Source organism: Pteropus vampyrus, unplaced genomic scaffold (assembly GCF_000151845.1).
Source record: "Pteropus vampyrus isolate Shadow unplaced genomic scaffold, Pvam_2.0 Scaffold20, whole genome shotgun sequence".
In the NCBI taxonomy this organism is placed as follows: domain Eukaryota; kingdom Metazoa; phylum Chordata; class Mammalia; order Chiroptera; family Pteropodidae; genus Pteropus; species Pteropus vampyrus.
The window spans coordinates 1,780,686-1,799,353 of record NW_011888801.1 but is presented as its reverse complement, the minus strand read 5'-3'; the positions used below and the strand labels follow the sequence as shown (position 1 = coordinate 1,799,353).

Genomic DNA, 18,668 nt, shown 5'->3' with positions numbered 1-18,668 from the left:
CCCAGACTGAGTTAGGCTGTGGATGAACGCCTGAGTCCAAATGGTGCGAAATCCTCTCCCCGTTCTTCTAGAGTCTGGATGCGCTAAAGGATTTATATCCTAAACCTCAAGAAACGCATTTCTTCTCATTCAACGTCTTCCTGCTTATTTAATATTTCCAAATCTGTAGATCTAGTTGGTCCCTTTGAAGCTGTTAATCAGGCAATCTACTGGACACTCCAACTGTGGGGTCCTCACAGCCTTCTCAGCTGCCTCAGCCTCGGTCCGGAGAGGACCCGGCGCCGAATCACTGACAGGCCCTGGTGTTGGGGTGAGTGTGAGGGGCGAGGAGTCTGCTGCCAGCGTACAGCTCGAAAACCGGGGAGTAGGCTGAATCGCTGGGGCTCCGGACTCCAGCATGAGCTGCAGGAGCGTCTCCGGTGCTGTGGGCCGGCACTGCGCCTCCCTCTCGGCCTTCCGGGCTTTCTTGCCAGCAGGGCCGGAAGGGAGCGGTGCACCTGCCTCCCAGTGTTCTCAGGCCGCAAGCCCGAGAGGTTCAAGCTTATTGGGGCCACTCTTCGTTCTCTGGCGCGGGATAAAAGGTTTTGTCACCCACAGTGAGCTGGAGTACCGATGACTCCAGGCTTATTTGGAGAGCAAAACCCCTGACTGACCTGAGCTGATGTCTTGACTGGGGTGGGGAATACAGAGAGGAAGGCGTTGCAGTTCTTCAGAAGAGAGTGACTATGGAAAAGTAATGAGCGATGTGGCAGGTTGGATTTGGTAGATTTGGATTGAACCTGAAGCTGCAGCTTATAGTCCGCATGATTAACGAGGTGGCGCTACTATAAAACTAGGAACCCTCACAAGAGGGGAGGAATTTTGTGGAACTTGGGAGATACGGAGTTTGAAATAGTGGTTTAAATGGAAATGGTAAAAAGATTAAAGGGAGGGGCATGGGAAGTAAACCGGAAAGAGATTTTCGAAGTGAGAGCCGAAACAGGTAAAGTTTCATATAATAGGGTAAGAAGTATTTATTTTGTCTTGGGGAATGTTATCAGTGACATGAAATGCTGCAAGGGTCAAAGTCTGAGAATAGGTTGTTGGATTTGATAATTAGGAAGTTATTGGACCGTTTGAGAGAGCTCCTTTAATAGAGTCAGTTACTGAGAGGAGAGAGCAAGTATAGACTTAAGCCTTCCTTTGGAGCGTGAAGCAAAAGATTGCTGAGGATGACAAGGTTCCTTAAGGGTTTGAAGTTTGTTTGTTTTAAAGAATACAAGACACATTATGTTTTGTTACAGAAAGCAAGTAACCAGTGTATGAGAGTAAAGATTTAAGAAAGAAGAAATAAAGATCTAGGAAGGGAGGGAAGGGAATGCCATCAAAATTACAAGTGGAGGAATTAGTTTTGGAAAGAAAGGAGGACACTCTCAATTGAAACCATAGCAAAAGTAGAGGAATAAGGTAAATAAAGAATTACCTGAAACTTACATATCTTTAAGGAAAGCTCTCTTTGCAATAAGGTTAGCTTTTCCTAGCGGATCTTAGGATTTTTATAGTGTTTCTAAACATTCAAGATAATACACTGTTGGAGCTCCCTGCAGACTAGGTATTTTTATGTAGCTCAATAATATATCAATTCATGGGTAGCTAGTGATATTTGTAGAGGGAGGGAGCAGAATTCTCTCTCCCTCTACAGGTGACCTTCCCTCCTATTACGCAGAGAAAATAAAAGCCACGTTCCTGCAACCAACTACAAACCTCTTTTGCTTACAGAGGAAAAAGTGTCCCTTCTTATGAAAGACAAATCCTTTCACCTAGTCCCCTAATACTATCTTCTCCTACTGTTTCAAGAGTCTTCTTTTTTTCAATATTCCCTCTCCTACATCATCAGCCTTTCCCCCTCTACCCACACTTTTCATTCAGCATTTAAAAATATCTTTCTTAACTTTATGAACTACTGCCATTTATTCTCCTGTCTTTTCATCCCCTTCAGAGCTGGAGTTCTTAAATGTATCATTCACTCTCCTTATCAAATATATCCAGAATTGGATCAGGTCATACAAACTAGGGCTGAATTTTCCCTCTCCACCCTCCTCCTTAATCTTTCTTCAAGCCGGAATGTTTCCCTTATCTTTTCATTTTACTTCCTACTGTAAACACTCTAGTTCAGGTCACCACAATAACACATCTCTCAACTGGTGTCACAGTACCGAGTTGCCCTATTATGCAATTTCCACAGTGCAGTCTTTCTTAAAACTGGAAATTGGATTGTATGAATCTCCTGCATAAAACCATAGAAAAATGATTTTACATTGCCCTCAGAATAAAGTGAACCAATCTCTGCTTATCTCATTCTCCAGTCTCATCTCTCCACTTCACTCCACTTTCTAAAGTTGCTAAATTTGTACCGATTTCTTTGTCTTGTATTCTTTCTCCCCTCAAAGCTTTTTGAATTTCTATAGCACACTATGTTTCCCCTATCAAAATAGGAATTACATCTTAGTGTATTGAGTTGTTTGCCGCCTTTGTTAAACTCTAAACACTGTGAGTTCAGGGACTCTAATTTGTGCACCCTTGTATCCCCCATTGCTTAATATATAAAACACATATTCACACTACTTGTATAAATAAATGGTCAGAATATTGACTGAGAATCAGGGGAATTATATTTTTTTCTGGTCTCATTCTCTCACTTTGTATATGCCCCTCTTGCCTCCCATGCCTGTGTTCTGTTACATATAGAAGGAACACATTTTATTTTTAGACACTATTTTCTAAGGATATTGAGACTATTGTGAGTGTGTTGCTTATGAATCATGAGTGTGTTCAACATTTGATAAAGGAGATTTATGAAGTATTTAAGCTGCAGTCAAAGCTCTGATGGAACTGCCTCTGAATACTTTCTCAAATAGCTTTAACATAAGCTGAGGGAATTCTGACTCAAAAGTCACTAAGAACAAAAAGATAGTTGTGATGGTGAGTGTGTAGCTTTCTCAAGAAGTTTATTCAAATAGTAAACGAGGTAACTGCAGCTACTAAAAGGTTAAGTAATTGAAGAAACAGGCTGCATGTGGTATATATATAATTGTTATATGCATCAGGCCCTTGGCCATAATATGAATAGAAGAAGTAAGCTCTCTTTTCCTATAATAAAAGGTTAAGATGGGTTTTAAAGCTAAGCACTGTTGAAAGCTACAAGTGGTATACTTTCATCTCAGCACTGAGGATAACAACAATAAATCCAGATGGCCAGTTTAACTTACTGTATTCTTCTGAGAACTGAACTACTGCCAGTGAAAACAACTTTGGTGGAAACTTTTCCTGGAAAGAATTTTTCACCAGCTTAAGAGGATGAGTAGGAATCTGGCTTCTAAAAATAAACTAAGAAGTCACTTGCTTCAAGAACAAGCAGCTCTTTTAGAGTGTATTGTAGCAGTGGAGTGCTACAGATCCTGTGAACTAAACTTTTCTATAGGATGAATGATTGAGAAAGATAATGAGTGTCAGCTCTTTTAAATAGAATTTCTGCTTTAAATAATTTATTAGAACACATTTTGGCTTCTAACAAGAAAAGTATCCTCCATCTCTTCCTCTTAATTATAAGCTCAAACAGTATATTTGCTACCCAGTCCAATGTAACATGTAATAATTTAAATTTAAATTAATTAAAATTAAAACTTCAGTACATCAATTTTGTTAGCCACATTTCAAGTGTTCAATAGCCACATGTGATTAGTGGTTACTATATTGAGCAGCACAGATATAGGACATGTTCATCATTGAAGGAAATTCTATTGGACATGGTTGCATTATGTTCCTAAATAGTTTCCAAGAGGAACATAAAGTCAGGAGCTCAGGATTCAACTGGATCTAGGTTTGAATCATAACTTTGATGCTTATGCTGTGATCTTAGATACTTGACATTTCCAATGCTTTATTTTCATATCTGTAAAATGGGGTTAAGCAGTAATTAAAGCATTGACTTGTGAAGATTAAATGAAATAACGTAAGTAAAGTGCCTAGCATACTATCTGGCCCATAATAAGTATTCAGCATAATTAAGATATTATCAAAATACACCTTGAATGAAACTGAAAATTAATTTTTGCAGAGGATGCTATATTCAATAGCTGGCTCACATGAAGTGTGCAAATCTGGGTCTCATTGAGTTTATTACAGTGTTCTGCTTTAAACCACACTGTATTTCAGATGAAGTTGTTAATTCTAAGGAAAGGTGTCGTAATATAAATTTAGTTTCAGATCTTCTTTCTGGATATCCCGTTTCATTTAAAAAAAAAAAAACTATCAGCAGAGGTTATAAAGTCACTTAAAGTCAGTAGGTTCTGTAAAGCAAGCCTTTGTATTCAAATGGCTGTTTTAACACCCAAATAAAAATGTAAGGCTAACACAAAGCAAATGTACTGTACAAAGCATCTGACTAGATAAAGTAGAAAAATTTAGCAGGTTTCAGGTATTAATCTAGAAAAATTTAGTAGGTCCAAAGCCTGAGGTGTTAGGGTTTACTGCTGCCAATTCAAGTTGATTGCTGGCTAAACAGAGTTGGCTTTCAACAAAGAAATATTGTTTCTAATAAACAGGAACCCTAAACTATTAACAGCATTCATGACCTTATTAATACAGTAATTACTAAAACACATCTTAGTATTATTTACTTGATAGCTTTTGAACATAGGCTAAATGGGAAGGAGAAATTATCACTAGTCTTTAAATGTCAGCTGTTTTCATAAAATGACTTCCTCTAAAAAGAACTGATCAGGTTGATGTCATTGTTTTCTGTGTCAATAGAATTAATGAATCCATTCTGGAAAGTCTTCTTTTCCTCTTTGACATATTCATAGATTTTAAATTCTTTCTCCTTAGGCTACATTTATCATACAGTACTATCATTTTGAACTAGACTAAACACATGATACTGATGTTATCCATATAAAAGAAAAGAGCCAAGTTAAGGTAATTAGACATTTTTCCACTGTCTCCCATATTGCAAAACAGTAAACTTTTTCATTTGAAGCCTAACTAACCCTCAGAAAAGTATACAAGTCATAACAAAGTCCAATGCATTATCCCTAAATGAACATGACTTGTAACCATATCTAGATCAAGAAATATTACCAGCACCTTAGAAGACCACCCCAATGCCCTTCTCAGTTACTATCCCTACTTTCCTCCATGAAATAAATCATTTGATCTTTCAAGCATAGTTTTTCTTGTTCTAGAACTTTATATAAATAAAATCGTATTGCGTGTATCCTTTGGTGTCTGTCTTTGTTCAATACTGATTTTGTGAGATTCATCCATATTTGTTTCATGTAGCAAGTTTACTAATTTCATTGCTGTATGATATTTTATACTACATTACCATTTATTTTTCCATGTACTATTATTAAACATTTGAGTTGTTACAGGTTTTCACTGTTACAAATGTATTTTTATACATATTTTTGGTGCACATTGTACACATTTTTGTTTAATCCACCTGAGAGTGGATTTGTGTCATAAGGTACTAAGAATACTTTTTTTAAATTGAGGTATAATTCATATACCATAAGACTCACCATTTTAAAGTGTACAATTTAGTAGTTTTTAGTATATTCACAAAGTCGTGTAACCATCGTCTCTATTTCCAGAAGATTTTTATCACCTCAAAAAGAAATGCCAAACATATTACCAGTAACTCCCCATTCCTACCCCTCCACCCAGCCCCTAGCAACCACTTATCTACTTTCTATCTCTATGGATTTGAATATTCTGGACATTTCATATAAATTGAGTCATGTAATAGGTGACCTTTTGTGGCCGGCTTCTTTCACTTAGTATAATGTTTTCAAAGTTGATCGATGTTGTAACATGTATTAGTTCTTCATTCCTCTTTATGGTTGAATAATATTCCATTGTTTGGATATTTATTATTTATCCATTCATCAGTTGATACACATTTGAGCGGTTTCCACTTTTTTCGCTATTATGAATTAATGCTGACAGACACATGTATAGACATGTTTCCAATTCTCTTGAGTATATACCCATTGGTAGAATTGCTAAGTCATTTGGTAATTCTATAACTTTTTTGAGAACTCAGACTGTTTTCCACCATAGCTGTACCATTTTACATTCCTGCCAGCAATTATGAGGGTTCCAGTTTCTCCACATTCTTAGCAACACTTATTGTCTGCCTCTTGATTATATCTAGCCTAGTAGGCAGGGAATGTTATTTCATTGTGATTTTGATTTATATTTTTAAAAAGTGTTCAGCATTTTTTCATGTGCTTATTGGCCATTTATATGTATGAGAAATATCTTTTCAAATTCTTTGCCCATTTTTTTTATTGGGTTATTCGTCTTTCTATTTTTGAGTTTTAGAGTTCTTTATATATTCTGAATAGTAGTCCCTTGTAAGATAAATGGTTTGCCAATATTTTCTCATTCCTTGGGTTGATTTTTTTCTTTCCTGATAATGTCTATTGAAGCACAGAAATTTTTTATTCTGATACAAGTCTAGGTTATCTTTTTTTCTTTTATTGCTGTGCTTTTGGTGTCATATCTAAAAAACATTGTCTAATACAGGGACATGAAGATTTATGCATATGTTTTTTAAAGTTTTATAGTTTTAGCTCATATTTAGACCTTCGATACATTTTGTGTTGATTTTTGTATATTGTGTGAGGTAGAGATCCAGCTTCATTCTTTTGCATATGGAAATCCAGTTGTCACAGCATCTTTTGTTGAAAAGACTATTCTCTCACCCAGCAAATGGCCTTGGCACTCTTCAAAAATCAGTTGACCATATACATAAAGGTTAATTTCAGAACCCTCAATTCCATTCCATTGATCTATATGTTTATCCTTGTGCCACACAGTACCTTTGTAATAAGTTTTGAAATAAGGAAGTGTGAATCTTCCAACGTTTTTTGGTTTGTTTGTTTGTTTGTTTGTTTTCAAAATTGTTTTGGCTTTTTTTGGTCTCTTTCATCTCCATATGAATTTTACGATCAGCCTGTCAGTTTTTACAAAAAAGGAAAGTTGCTGGCATTTTAATAGGAACTGCATTGAATCTGTAGATCAATTTGGGGAGTAATGCCATCTTAACAATATTATGTCTTACAATCCATGAACATGAAATGTCTTCCCATTTTTTAGGTCTTTTTAATTTCTTTCATTGGTGTTCTATAATATTCAGTGTATAAGTTTTGCACTTTCATTAAATTTAATCCTAAATTTTTTATATTTTTGATACTCTTATAAATTTATTTTCTCAAATTTTATTTTCAGATTATTCATTGCTAATGTTTAGCAATACAGTTGATTTTTTAATTAATCTTATACCCTGCAACCTTGCTGAACTCATTTATTAACTCTAATTTTGTGTGTGTGTGTGTGTGTGTGTCTGTGCGTGTGCACGCGTGCGCGCGCGCATGTGCGTGCATGCTAGTTTTAATTCTTTCTTTCCAGTTTGTTTCATTTTCTTGCCGAATTGCCTTGGCTAGAACCTTCAGTTGAATAGAAGTGGTAAGAGTGGACATCATTGTTCTAAATATTAAGGGGAAAGCTTTTCGTCTTTAACCATTAAATATGATGTTAGCTATGGAATTTTCATAGTTGCTTTTTATCAGGTTGAGGACGTTTCTATTCCTAGTTTGTTTTTATCATAGAAGGGTGTTGGATTTTGCCAAATGATTTTCTGTACCTTTTGAAATAATTATATTTTTGTCTTTTATGATGATTGTGTATTATGTTGATTGATTTTCATGTATTGCACCAGCCCTGCATTTTGGGAATAAATTCCACTTGGTCAGGGTGTATAATCTTTTTTATACATTGCTGGATTCAGTTGCTAGTATTTTGCTCAAAATGTTTGCCTCTACATTCTTAAGTGATAACGGTCTATAGTTTCTTGTATTGCTTTTGTCTGATTTTGGTGTCAGGATTATACAAGGGTACATTTTGATGTATACTAAATTTAAACTTTTTTTCCCCAGAAAATGATCCACAGTCTATTTCTCATAAACTGTTCCGGTGACATATTTCTAGAGAAGCACTGGAAGAGTGTTGTGAGCCAGTCTGTCTGTGATTATTTCTTTGAAGCTCAAGAGAAAGCTGCTGATGTTGAAAATGTGCCACCTGTCATTTCAACACCTCACCACTACCTCATCAGTATCTACCGGGATAAGCTCTTCTTTGTGTCTGTCATACAGACTGAAGTGCCACCTCTCTTTGTAATTGAGTTCTTACATCGAGTTGCTGACACTTTTCAGGTTGGTTTTTCATCAATTCTTTTGAACTTAAATTACCCAAATTAGTTGGAGGTGGGACACATTATTATATTTTTTAATTACCCAGCTTTTGGTGTGCTCTCTCTTCTTTTCTACTAAGCATAACTCATAAACCCTTTTTTGTAGGGTGTACAATAGCACACATGGCTGCTCCACTCACTGTTTTAGGAGAACTGAACAGCCTCATGGTCATGAAGCCTTATTTTTCATATGTATTACAGATTATGTCATCAGGAAACAATAGTGCCCTCCACATACAATTCTCTAAGTGGTCCCAAGATTTTTATTGGTTAAAAAGTCTTCTAATATTTACATTTCATTATTTTCTCTTGTATTGCTAAATATACCAAATAATTTAAAACTTATCTGTAGGTGTGGGACACCTAATCAGGGCAAAGAAAGTTTATAGTTCACATTCTAATTTAATGTTTCAGTGTACTTCCTGGTATAATATGTAATAGCAATTCAATCAATCTAAAAACTTTAAGAAAATATTGAGGAATAGTATGTAGAACTACCAAGTGTTCTTTTTCCTGTTTAACATTCATCTTAAACAATGAATTATGCTACTGTAAGTTTATCTTTCATAACAAACTATTTAGCAAGCCTTTCTTCATGCCTTCCATTGTGCAATATTATGTACATTTTGTTAGGACTACTTTGGTGAGTGTTCGGAGGCTGCAATTAAGGATAATGTGGTCATAGTATATGAGCTCTTGGAAGAAATGTTAGACAATGGATTCCCACTGGCTACTGAATCAAACATTTTGAAAGAACTGATTAAACCACCAACAATTCTACGTTCTGTCGTCAACTCTATTACAGGTAAAGTGAAAACATACTTTATTAGGACTGAGCAATTAAAACTTTATAAACAACTCAGTGTTGCATATGATCTGTCTGATTATTAAAGTAGTCCAATTGGCTAGAATTAAAGTTAATGATAATGTTAAAATGGGTAGTATACTTCTTTTTCATGGGAAGAAGCTAGGTTGAAAATGATAAGGAGCTTTTGGTTATTACATTTTATTATAGGTTTTCTACAAGACCACAACAACATTATTACTATTATTTAACACTAAATAATAAGACTGAATAAATTACTCCAGTTAATCCTAAAGAAGCCAATATTGTGATGTTAACTAAACTCACTGTAGTAATCATTTTGCAATATATACATAAATCACTATGTCGTATACCTTAAACTTAACACGATGTTATATGTGAATTATAACTTAATAAAGCTGGAAAAAATGAAAATAAAAAATAGCATTACTAAACTGACATTATGCTGCTACCCTACAATTACTAGAGTATAGAAAATTTAAGACTCTGTACCACAGAGTATGCACTATCTCCTCCCAACTCTGTTTTATACATGCAAAAGATGTAATAAAACAAAAAGAGATAGGAAATTAGTCTGTGAAATTTCTTGCTTTGTGGGCCTTGTACTTGTGTCTAAGCTTCCAGTTTTGGTTTAATTCTTCAGTAGAGCTAGAAATTAGGTACATTCAGATGACAATATTTTTTTGAAATTATTAAAGACTTCTAGAGGAAGATTTCTATGAAATGTTACATGCCACATCAGTTATACTGTCCACCATTGTAAATGCCTCTGCAAGTGCACTGACCTAAAAATGGGGTTAGAGAGGCGTATAAGAAAATGGTGATTCCATAGCTCTTATTCCTCCTCTAAACAAGGCAAGTGTCAGGAGAAATTCAAGGAAAGATAAGATGAATTGTCTGTGCTCCTAAAACTTACATTGTGGGTTGGGGACTAGAAAAAAAATTAAAATACATAAATAACAGTATAAGATTTTTTAAAGCATTTTCATACTTGATAGATGTATATGGTCACACTGGAAAGTGTTGTTTTTGTTAAGCATGTACTACTTTTCAATTGGAAATGTAAATTAACCAAATGTTAAATATATCACAGCTCAAGGATATATGTTTTAGACAACCAGGTTTATTTTCAGACATATGTCAATTTACCAGGAAATTAGCCAGCTATTGAACATTAGCCATATTGCAGCCAAATGGGTATGCTGACCTTGAAATGGAGAAAGGCCAGAGTATATTCTTCATTCCAGTTACTCTTCTGAGGCCTGCTTGGCGACATCTCATGTAGAATCTAAGCTGAATACCAAAGGTCCTAGTTATCACTCTGTATTTTCACTGGAGACATTTTATCAGCAGAAGGTTTTGAAACAACCAGCCTCTTTTTTCATCAGTGGCAGCAGGATGAGATTCTGTTGAGCCAGCTAAAATTAGGTTAGGTTACTGTTAACACATAGGAAGCGAAAGATAAGTAAATGAATTTAACCTGGTTTGGCAGATAGAGGACCACATGGCCTATTTCTGTCTTCTAGAAATTTGATCATGTTGGTATGAATATGTCTCCAACAATACTGGAACAGTCCACAAATTTAATGAAGAAAACCTCAAACATTAAAGAAGCTGCTAAAGCATTCATTTTTTTTTCTGTTAATAGCTCTTCTGATGATTATTTTATGCATTAGCTTTGCTTTTTCCTTTTCTGGGTTCTAGGCAGTAGTAATGTTGGGGACACACTCCCCACTGGGCAGCTATCCAACATCCCGTGGCGCCGAGCAGGGGTAAAATACACAAATAATGAAGCCTATTTTGATGTCGTTGAAGAAATAGATGCAATTATAGACAAATCAGGTAATTGTGTGCATGTGGTCTTATTTAGGGAAAAAACAGTTCAGCTGACATAAGCTGAATAGAAAATTGAAACCCTTTGGCAGTATGGTTTCAGAGGAAAGGCATTTGTTTTCTAATTGTTTAAAAATCTGTTTATTTTGCCCAGAAATTACATATAATTTTCATAACCACTAGTTGAGATCTGCCAAACCTTGTAAATCAGATCTTACGCTGTCTTACATTACATACCTCTCCCTCTTGCCATTTATTCATTCTAACATTTATTGTATATCTACCATACACCATACTTTTGCTACCAGTCTTTGTGCAGTACTTCTAGTAAAGACCCCAGACAAAACAACAATACTCTATTAGAATCATACTTTTTTTAAAAAACCATCTAGTCCAACCCTCACATTTTATACATAAGAAAACTGAAGTTCAGAAGGGTTAAGTAATCTGCTCAAGATAACACAGCTAGTTGGTGTGTGAAAATGAGTTGTTGTGAATTATAGCAATATCTTTTTTCTTCAGTGAGTGCCCTTTTCATTATAAAATTCCACCGTACAGAATAATAGCTATATTATTACAGAATAACGGCTCCTATTTCTTAAAAGTTAACAGGTAGCTTAGTCCTTTTTCTGAGAAACTTTCTTCATTTTTAAATTCTGTTAAAAATATTTTAACTTCATATCCAGCAGTCTTACAAGTTTGACAGGCTTGATTTTCCTTAGAATTATCATATTCCAACCAGAGTTAGGTATGGGCCATGGCACTCAGTGAAGAAACTGTCTGAACTGGTGTAATAGATCTCTGTCCACTGACCAGTTAATAGATGTGCAAAGCTTCAGTATGTCTGACACCCAGGAGGTATCTCCATTACTTCAAATACAATGGTAGCTCTAGTAAAGATGCAGATTTCAGTGATGTTAACATCTTTTTCTTTCTCTCTTCAGGATCTACAGTCTTTGCAGAAATTCAGGGGGTCATTGATGCTTGTATTAAGCTATCTGGAATGCCTGACCTTTCCCTTTCTTTCATGGTAGGTTTTTTATTCTCCTGTTTTGTAGTTCCTTGCATGCCTAATACATATGAAGTACTAAATGAAATGATAACTACTGAGACACGCTTGTATCTTAGATTGCAAAAAATTATCTCAGAAATTTTCTTAGCACAGTTTACCAAGAAAATAGCTTGCATGATGAGTATGGCCTTTATGGAAAGGATGAGGAGAGATCTTTGCCTAGGTGTGCTAGAAGTAGCTTAAATGGCTGGCTGGCTTCTGCAAATCTGCATTGTTATTTTTACTGAATTATTTTTTTTGCCGATATGAAAGTGCACTGATCTTTTGCATCATTTTAGACGTGACATGACACACTACTAAGAACAATCAAGAGAACCGAGTTCTGGTGCTGTCTCTGCCACTAATTTGACCTTGAGTTCTTTGAACCTCTGTTGTTGTTTTTTGTTTTGTTTTTTTTTAATCTATGAAATGGAAATGATACTACTTATATTTTCTACCTCACAGTTATTAAAATTCAAATAAAATTAAGATATATAAAAATTTACAAACTTTAAAGCATTGTGAAATTATGAGGTTATATTGATGTGGTCAAAGTAAAAAACTCTTACATAACTGCTTTATCTTTAGAGAGCATATTGATTTCTCATAATATGAATAGAGTTGCCATCTTCATTATACTTTGTGAATATGGCTGTATTCTGTTTTCCTGGCAGAACCCAAGGCTTCTAGATGATGTCAGCTTCCACCCCTGCATCCGGTTCAAACGTTGGGAATCTGAAAGAGTTTTGTCATTTATTCCTCCAGATGGAAATTTCCGACTCATATCGTATCGTGTCAGCTCACAAAAGTATGTTGATGCATCAAGCAGATAATGCCATCAAATATCAATGTGCTGGGTAGAACTGACTTGTCCCTGTTTTATTCTTACAGTTGGATACTTGAATTCATCATTGCTCCCGTTAGCCATGGTTCACCTAGAGAACCAAGGATGAGTGAAACTATGTGTCTAAAATAATCAGTGTACCTTGAATCTAAGAGTATAGTGTAGAGTGTAGTAAATGAGACTATAGTAAAATACGTAGTCCCTGAGAGCAAGCATCTGGGACTGTGAATAACTTGGGCAAAACCGTGAACCTACCTCATAATTTTACTATAGTCTGTAGACTTCACAGCTAAAAGGAGACAGACCTACCTATAGCTTCTCAAGACATCCCCCAACTAACTGGCTTCAAGTCACTCTTCTCTGCACTGAGGTTTAAATGAATGATTTAGTGTTGTGAGTTGTAGCTGGTTTGTCCCTTAAAAATATCAGAAGTTATTTGGTTAACATCAGGACAGGACTGAAAGCAGAGTAATTGTTTCTTGGCTCTTACCACATAGGAACTATTTTATTTAGTTCGTATCATTTTAAATTATCTTTCTATGGGATATTAATTCCTGTCTTTAAACCAGGGCTATTTGCCCCAATTGTTTATACTAGTTAAGCTTCAAATTTCTACCTTGATTTGTATACTTATTCCTCAGAAATTGTATAATTCTTAGTGCAGTGGTACCTGAACACTGTGCTATGCTCACCACCTCCCCATACCCCAACCCCTGATGCAGATGCAGAGTCTGCATTTCTGGAGTTATAGGGCCCTATAGCGGAGTTAGAGGCAGGGTAGGATACTCTAGACTGAGATTCTCAAAAACTACCTCCTGAGCTGTCTCATGTCATTAATTGGTATGTTTGTGCTTTTGTGTTTTTCTTTATCTTCTTAGTCTAGTGGCAATACCAGTGTATGTGAAACATAGCATCAGCTTTAAGGAGAACAGTTCTTGTGGCAGATTTGATATTACAATTGGACCAAAACAGAATATGGGGAAAACTATTGAAGGAATCACAGTGACAGTTCACATGCCAAAAGTTGTGCTGAATATGAACCTGACACCAACACAAGGCAGCTATACATTTGATCCAGTTACCAAGGTACAACTACCTCAAATCAAGAGTGAGCAAGTGTTTCTGCAATCTTTATTTTGTGATTTGGTCAGGGGGAGGGTAGAGGGAAGGTTGTAGTGCCTTGGTTAAAATTAAAGTTTCTAACAAAACCTTGAGAGCACACTGTGCTGTGCTTCTGCCACTGACTGTGAAGGGTTCCTGCATCTGCTGCTGTGTGTAACAATACAAAAGACTCATTCTGTCCTTCAGAATGCTTTTACTCATCCATCGATAATTCAGAGACCCACTCGTTTTCTAATGAGGAAGAAGATATGAAAGCTTTTTTAAAAAAGTATTATGTGGTTATAAAAGATATTATAATGGTCTATTGTTAAATTTTCTGTGGGAATTGATCATTAAGACCTTTCTCTTTTTAATTTAAAGGCATTTTTTCATACTTTTCCACAGTGGGTGTTGGCTAGGAAAGCTGCTTCTTCACCCTATATAAATGTGCCTCTATCAGGATTTTTTAGAGAAACTGTTAAAAAATGATTTTCTTTCAGCTTCCTGCTTGGGTGAAAAATATTCTTTTCAACACTAGAGTCATTGAGCTGCTTGATAAATGAAAGGCATATTCTTAAATAAAAATCATAGAATGTTAAAGATCATCTAACCCAGTTCTGAGTAGTTGAGGAAACTCCCCAGAGACCATCCAGGGCTGAGAAGTGAAGGGGATCCCTGGCCCTTCACCCCAGCTTCAACCATAATAGCTTCACTTTCTCATCTGTTACTGAGCTTCCACTCTAAAGATTTCATTTGAACAAAGGGTACCATAGCTAAACGTTTAAAAATACCAGTTTAAGTCAGTCTTCTCATTTTATAGAAAAATAAACTGAGGTCCAGACAGAAACAATGAAGGTGGTATAATGGAAAGGACATTTGAAATCAGATAGACTTAGGTTTGATCAAACCCAATCTTGTCACTAACTAGCTGTGTGACCTTGAGTGAGTCATTTGAACTCAGAGCCTTAATATCCTCATTTGTAAAAAGAAGACAAAATCTAAATCACAGACTGCTATGAGATAACATGCAAATAGTGCTAAGCACAGTGCTATATCCAAAAGTAGATGTTCATTCTCTATTCACTCTCCATTCAAAGTCACAGAACTAATTAGTGGTAAATTCACTGAATATCCCAGGTCTCGTTTCCAAGGACACTGTGCTTCATTTTGTACATAAGTTTATGGTGTCTTTAAACCTTGTCTTTGAACATTTGTCTTTATTAAATGGTTCAGGTTGTTTTTTGTTTTTTTATGTCTTTTTAAGGTACTAACATGGGATGTGGGGAAAATTACTCCACAAAAGCTCCCAAGTCTTAAAGGACTGGTAAATTTACAGTCTGGAGCACCCAAGCCAGAAGAGAATCCGAGCCTCAACATACAGTTCAAGATCCAGCAGCTTGCTATTTCAGGTAAGAATAAGTTTGACTTGTGTTTAAGGGTAATTCAACTGAGGTCAATGACTAGGAGCTTAGAAGAGTGGTATTTCTTCTCTAGAAAAAGCAACAGCTCCAGTTTGCCTTTCACGCTGTATATGGAGCCAACCTCTCAGGTACAGTGATTTGGGAGAACACCCTATTTCACACAGCTTCCCTTCACCCCCCCTGCTCCTCTCATTCAAGCACTAAAGAAGGCATCATTCATACTCACAGAAAGTGGAATTATCCTTAAAAGATATTCCATGCCCACGTGGGAATCTGAACTAAAATCATATCTCCACAGTACTATAATTTGTGAATGGTAAAGGGAAATGGCTTCCAAACGATGGAAGGGACACTGGTTAATGTCAAATTTACTGTGTGGTGCTCATTGCTAAACAAATATTGTATTGGTGTGACCAGGATAATAATTATCCCTTTCCTCACTTATTCTTTTTGACAGGCTTAAAAGTAAACCGCTTGGACATGTATGGGGAGAAATATAAGCCATTTAAAGGAGTCAAATATGTCACGAAAGCTGGAAAGTTCCAAGTGAGGACATGAGAAGAGGCCAGAATTTCTCAAGATCTGTTTGTTTTCAAGTGTCATTAAAGTTTATTACAATTAGGTACCAAGTGGGTGGGAATAGGTATTCTAGTTAAAGCATTTGCGTGGAGCTACACACCGCTAACAAAGTTGCTTAGTAATCAACATAGGGTTCTTAAGGAGCTTTAAAGCTAAGGTAACTTTTGAATGACTTGGCTTATTTTGTATCTTTTCACTTAGGAAGATTTGGAGGTGATTTCCTCCATAGGAGGGCACCAGCTGGAGGCTGCACATTTTAACAGTAAAGGCAGAGGCTACAGTGTTAAGCTGTCTCCTAAAACAAGTGAACTGGTCTCAGCCAGCAGGAAGCTCTCTTAATCTGTAATATGATGTATCAAGTACAGCCAAATGTCACACCTGTTCTTAGCCATCCCAAGTCAGCATCTGTCTCAACAGAAGAAATTCCCCCCACTCCAAGAAGTTTACAAAAAAAAAAAAAAAAAAACTGCCTCTTCAAGTGTTTGCCTTATTCAGCTTTTCACTTGTGCCATTAAGCAAGCACTGTAGCAAAAGCCACTTCCTCATGGCCCTGGCCAGGAGCACTGCTGCTCCAAGCTCCATTCTCACTGTACTCGGTATTGTATTTTTTATAAATAAGATTTTTATGTAAAGCTCAGATTTTGATTTACCGGGACCTTGCTGCAGTAAGTACCATCTCAGTTTTGTGCCATCAGTTCAGCTGTTCAATAGCACAGTAAAAATCATTTGTATCAAAGGGGCAAATGCTTTATTAAGATAATAAAAGGGAACACTACTACTTTGAGGAAGTTATTTCAAGTACAAGCATTTGAGATTTTTAAGCAAATTAAAAAAGTAAAAGACATTAAGTGAACTTTGCCATCTTCATGTTTCATAAAGCTTATCCAACACCAGTTAAATCATAGTTAGCCTAAAGGCCTTTTGCCCTAGTTCAGTAAAAGGAGGAACATATACCTGTGTATTCTGATCTTTTTTCCTGTTCTTAAGGGCTGGAATTTGCCTGCATCCCTTATCTTCAGGGGGAGCTTCCTTTTCATATTGTGTGCTTCCCCAAGGCCATACGCAATAGATTCCTTCCTGGAACTATTGTAATTGTCACTGGAGTACTTAAAATGTCTATACTGTACTGACAAAGTACGTTGAAGTATGTTATATTGAGGCAGAAACAAAATCCTTGGTAACACTGATGAAACTGTATTGCTCATCATGGTCAGCAAGTCAGTCTACAGTTGTATCATTTTACTCAACTTTATTGGCTTAGAAGTCCTTGCCCAGTTATTCTGCTTCATTAGACATGAAGAATGGAAAAAGGCTGAAGGTTAAATACAAGTGTTCTTTATGTTTCCCTCTTGTTTGTACTTATGCTATTAGTTTTCTTCTTATGACTCCATTCTTTTCATTTTTCTCAGCTTATAACTCCCTTTCCCTTATCACGCTAAAGATAGCCTTGACACTCATCCCATTCTGCTGTCAAGGGCTAGTGGTTGGTGCTGGTACAGGGAGCCCACTTTACAGTAGCATTCTTACCTTTGCCTGCCTAGGACACACAGCATGCCTTTCATCTTATAGGAAAGGTCTCTTATTGCAACTTTGAAATTTCTAGGGTAACCAGTATCAACTTGGCAGCTAAAATCAAGATGTTGCCAAATATTTATTCCCTTTGTTTAAGATTGGTTACCCACTTCGATTGCTTTTCATCTTCAATGTCTTACTCTTCAGAGTTCATACTTCAAAGAGCAATCAGTACTTTTGCCTTTATTTCTACAGAATCCCTAATCGGCCATCTTTACCTGGACTATCCAGTTTTCTTTCTGTGCTTCTCTTATAAAAAGCAGATTGAATGCCAAGAGTCCCTTGCCTCTAGCAGTTTCTGCTAAAACTTCCAAGTAGATCATTTCATTTTGTAATTAAATTATTATATTTATTAATTTGATTGAATCCAGTAAACTCTAGCTCTGGCTATACTGTCAATAAAAGATGAAAGCAACAAGTTGATTTTTTAGTTGATTATTGATTGAGCATTCTCAGGTGGAACGTGCCTCACTGTCAGAGCAGGCAGAACATGATCAGATATTGTTTTGTATTATGAAGTGTGAGGGTTGTTGTAAAGCACTTCCAAGTGCTCCTCCCCTCTTACCCTCAGTATGTTAACAGTCATGTATATATTCTCTAATCATCACGTTCTGGCCACAGACTGATCAAAGCTTCCTCTCCCTAATACCACCACCACCTATTAATAACAAACATTCATTAATACTTAGTATTAGAATATTTTTCAAGCACAGAATTATAGCTAATCCCAGAATAGCTCTGTTTTCTAAATTCTTAAAGGAGTATCTCTCAAGAGCAAATGAAGTAGATGCTCATTTTCTTCCTGAGGGAGTCACCATTTTATTCAAAAGGGATTCATGTGATGGTTCACTCCTTAAGTGCTGCTACAGAAGAACCCTTGGAAGATGCTGGTCCTATTGTCCTCAGAGTAATATGATTTGAGAAAACTACTAAGTTATAATACAGCAGGAAGGCAGCACCAGTGAACATATGGTGAGTTGCAAAAATGAGACCATGAATGCTGTTTTCAGATATTCCTTAGTTAATTCAGTAGCTTTGAATATTCTCTTTTAACTTAAAACAGGCTTAAATCTGCCTCCCTCCTCAGCAACTTTTCTAAATTAAAGCAACACTATCACCTTTTAATGATATTTACCCCTTTCAGA

General features: G+C 36.2%; 1 protein-coding gene across 2 annotated transcripts; it reads left to right on the top strand.

Moving 5' to 3' along the window:
- The first annotated feature begins 15 nt into the window (after positions 1-15).
- AP3M1 (adaptor related protein complex 3 mu 1 subunit) lies at positions 16-17,941 on the top strand. 2 transcript variants are annotated; one of them, XM_023527926.1, is made up of 10 exons: positions 16-310; positions 7,456-7,512; positions 7,983-8,258; positions 8,930-9,101; positions 10,827-10,964; positions 11,900-11,985; positions 12,681-12,814; positions 13,729-13,936; positions 15,216-15,360; positions 15,830-17,941. In XM_023527926.1, exons 3-10 carry the CDS (start codon positions 7,986-7,988, stop codon positions 15,928-15,930), a joined length of 1,257 nt encoding a protein of 418 aa, XP_023383694.1. In that variant the 5' UTR covers positions 16-310; positions 7,456-7,512; positions 7,983-7,985; the 3' UTR covers positions 15,931-17,941. The 2 variants fall into 2 exon arrangements, with proteins under 2 accessions (XP_023383694.1, XP_011353592.1); XM_011355290.2 differs by lacking the exon at positions 7,456-7,512 and having other exon boundaries at positions 18-310.
- Positions 17,942-18,668: the final 727 nt, after the last annotated feature.